Genomic DNA, 3,628 nt, shown 5'->3' with positions numbered 1-3,628 from the left:
CGCAAAGGTCACCGCGCCAAAGCGATTACGTGTAAGCCTTGCAACATGCTGTAGCTACAGCAGCTGGCAAGCAAAAAGTACCTGTAAACTACCAACTAGCAACTAGTAGGGACCATCAGCTGGTAGCTAGGCCCCGGCTGCTGCGACGGCTTGGTCGGTCTAGGGAAGATTTTATGCTGCTCCAGCGGCGGCGTTGGTTCGTCGTCGTTCGTTTATATTATGCCATATTTTTGTTGGGTGTTTGTGCACGATTTTTGGTCGCATTAGTGCGCCTCTCCACGATTTGTTGGTTTTGTATTTTCAGTTAATGCTGGTTTGAATGCTTGCTAGCGTTAGCTTGGTCTCTGGACTGGCTTGCTGTCGCGCGCGTGTTGACGGAGCGAATGAGCTGAATATTGGTTGTTGGCTGCTGGCTGCCAGACTTACATAATAACCGAATGTGGTGTATAAAACGCTGCACTGTGTCAGTTAGCGTATCATTTGCAGTTTAACATTCAACAATTTCACAGACCGGAAACGAGACACACAGACGGTCTGCAGCTCCTGGCGTAGTTACAAGAAAGCGTGATTTGGATTTTTTCAGCAGACGAAATGGCCAAGTGGTTCATAGTGCGTATTCGATATTAGTGTTTTGTGCTATTTGTGGAATACAGTTACATTTGTGGATACGTTACTAATTTGTTTACTTCTTCCTTTTTTAACAAACTATTACAGTTGAGCGTTCTGCTGTGCGCCGGTGGTGTTGTACATAGCAAACCCACATTTGGCAAGGAACACGTGCACATTCGCATCCATCTGGCAGAGGATCATGGTCATGGCGGTGGACATGGTGGTGGCGGCTTTGGTGGTCATGAGACCGTGATTATTGATGGGGGCGGGCATGGTGGCGGACATGGAGGCGGTCATGGTGGCGGTCATGGCGGCGGCGGATACGGCGGTGGTGGTCATGGACATGGTGGGGGCGATATCATTGGACCATTGACTGGCGGTCTGTTGGGCGGTGGTTTTATAAGTAGCGGACACGGTGGCGGTCACGATCACGGACATGGCGGCGGATTCGGCGGTGGAGGTGGTGGTCATCATGAGACCATTATTTTAGATGCTGGCGGTCATGACCATGGTGGTGGCGGAGGTGGCGGCCACGGTGGAGGCTATAGTGCAGGTGGGCATGGCGGCAGCGCTGAAACCCATACACTTATTATCTCAGATGCTGGCGGACACGGTGGTGGTGGTAGTGGTCATGGTGGCAGCTATGGTGGCGGTCATGGTGGCGGTCATGGTGGCGGTCATGGTGGTGGTCACGGCGGTGGTCATGGTGGTGGCGCTGAATCACATACACTTATCATCTCAGACGCTGGTGGTCATGGACACGGAGGTGGTGGTAGCGGCGGCTACGGTGGCGGGTATAGTGCAGGTGGACATGGCGGCGGTGGTGCTCAAGTAGATACCTATGCAATTATCAAGGAATCCGGTGGTGGTTATAGCGCCGGCGGTCATGGTGGACATGGCGGTGGCTATAGCTATGGCGGTGATCATGGTGGCAGCAGTGGCGGGGACTCACATTTGGCTAAAATTGCAGCCATAGCAACATCTAGTGGTTCGCACAGCAGCGGCGGTGGTGGTTATGGCGGCGGTGGCTATGGCGACAGTAGTGGCGGTGACGCACATTTGGCGAAAATAGCAGCCATAGCAGCATCTAGTGGTTCGCACAGCAGCGGCGGTGGTGGTTATGGCGGCGGTGGCTATGGCGGTAGCGGAGGCGGTCATGATGACGCACACATAGCGGCAGCCGCAGCTGCTGCCAGTTCATCTTCACATGGTAGCAGCGGCGGTTATAGCAGCGGTGGCGGCTACAGCAGCGGTGGGGACTCACATTCCATCGCTAATATAGCTGCCGTAGCAGCTGCCAGCGACTCACACAGTGGTGGTGGTGGCGGCTATGGCGGTGGCGGTTATGACGGTGGTAGCAGCTACAGCAGCGGTGGTGGTTATGGCGGTAGCAGCGGTGGCGGTCACCTCGATACTGCTGTTATTGCCGCAGCAGCTGGCTCACATGGAGACGCAAGTGGCGGTAGCGGCGGCGGTGGTGGCTACAACTATGCACCAGCAAGCGGTGGTGGTGGCTGGCAATCGTCCGGTAGTGGTGGTTGGGCGGCCTCCGGCAGTGGCGGCGGTAGCGGTTGGTACAAACGAAAATGAGCGTGTATTGGGGCGCCACCAAAGTATAGTTTCTTAAGAAAATGCATAAATATGTTTTCTAATGTTGTTATAGACGCACTTTAGATTAGGCATATTTATTCTAGTCCACCAAACCAGAGAGGCGGAGCAGTTGAGTAGCTTTCATTGCAGAAACCAAGGCTGACACCATTGTAAGGTCAATAAGTTGCTCGCCGCCCAAATCACCTCACGCCTTTCATTTTACATCGAAGTACATGCATATTTATATATACATATACATACATATATGTACCTAGTACGCTCATCATAAATTATGTTTGACAATCATTTTGTTATAAAAAATATTTTTATTTAAGTTGTTACCATATTTTTAAAGAAAAAAATGTGCTAAATTAAATTAATTTATATTATTAAATTCTGGTGTTTCTTTGGAAAAAATAATCTTGATAAGCTGCCACTAGGCTCTCATTCGTGCCTACACATACTTGCGATATCTATGTAGTAGTTAGCTATAATGCCGCACGCAAGCGTCGCATTTCCGTAATGCATTCCGAAGTGTGTGTGAAATCCACTGAACTACATTTAATTGTTTGTCACAAAAGTATTACTTAATTAAAATGTATTACAGCAACAATTATGTCAATTTTCAAGCAACAAAAGTAATAATAAGATAATAATATAGACATTACAAAACCTTTACAAATGACAGAAGCCGACAACGAGCGCTCATAAAAGCACAAGCCATGGCTTCAGCAATGCTCCGCTTATGATCTAATCATAAGCTCATATTTGCAAGAGTAAAAACAAAAGACAGCGTAATGTCGCAATTACCGTTATGATAGCGCTTGCTTTTCCTCGCATTTTGTTTAATTTGCACATCATAACAAAGTAAATGCCAGTTCGTAGTGCGCCAAAGGGCGAGCGCCGAATTGCGGAGTAACAAAACTTAATCGTCGAAATCAAAAGTGCCGCCAAATAACAGCTGACTAGAGCTTGGCGTGTCAATGACTTATGGCGCACAGTGTAGCGGAATATTTGTTTGCAAATGAAATAATGTGAGCTTACCAGGGACGATATTATATCCAATAGGGATAGTTATAACTTGAGGCTATCAGCAAATAATTTGAACCTGAGTGTGGGTTCGTACTTCCTAGAAAACATTGACCTGAAACATTCGACTAATATTGTTAAAGAGGGGCTACTGCCTCTTTAACTTTATCCTTCACTCCAGTCGCTACTTTTGAACCTCATAAAAAGGTCCTTTCGAACGAATATACTACAAAAACTAAACCTTGTATTTTCAATGAAAAGTACGTTAAAAAGTATGTACATTTAATTGGCAGACTGTAAATATAAAAAATTAAAATGCATTGTGGACAACAATGGAGAACTCCATTACACTTGTATTTGGGTTTTGGCTGAAAGAGAACACCTTTGGAATACATTTAAG

At 47.4% G+C, this 3,628-nt stretch overlaps 1 protein-coding gene across 1 annotated transcript; it reads left to right on the top strand.

Annotated features, from left to right (window-relative positions):
* Window positions 1-455: 455 nt before the first annotated feature.
* On the top strand, window positions 456-2,593 carry LOC106617477 (uncharacterized). The gene is made up of 2 exons (XM_014234685.3): window positions 456-609; window positions 715-2,593. Exons 1-2 carry the CDS (start codon window positions 592-594, stop codon window positions 2,197-2,199), a joined length of 1,503 nt encoding a protein of 500 aa, XP_014090160.2. The 5' UTR covers window positions 456-591; the 3' UTR covers window positions 2,200-2,593.
* The last annotated feature ends 1,035 nt before the right edge of the window (window positions 2,594-3,628 follow it).

The sequence above is a fragment of the Bactrocera oleae genome, chromosome 5 (genome assembly GCF_042242935.1).
Source record: "Bactrocera oleae isolate idBacOlea1 chromosome 5, idBacOlea1, whole genome shotgun sequence".
NCBI classification, from domain to species: domain Eukaryota; kingdom Metazoa; phylum Arthropoda; class Insecta; order Diptera; family Tephritidae; genus Bactrocera; species Bactrocera oleae.
This window is presented reverse-complemented; position numbering and strand designations above follow the sequence as displayed.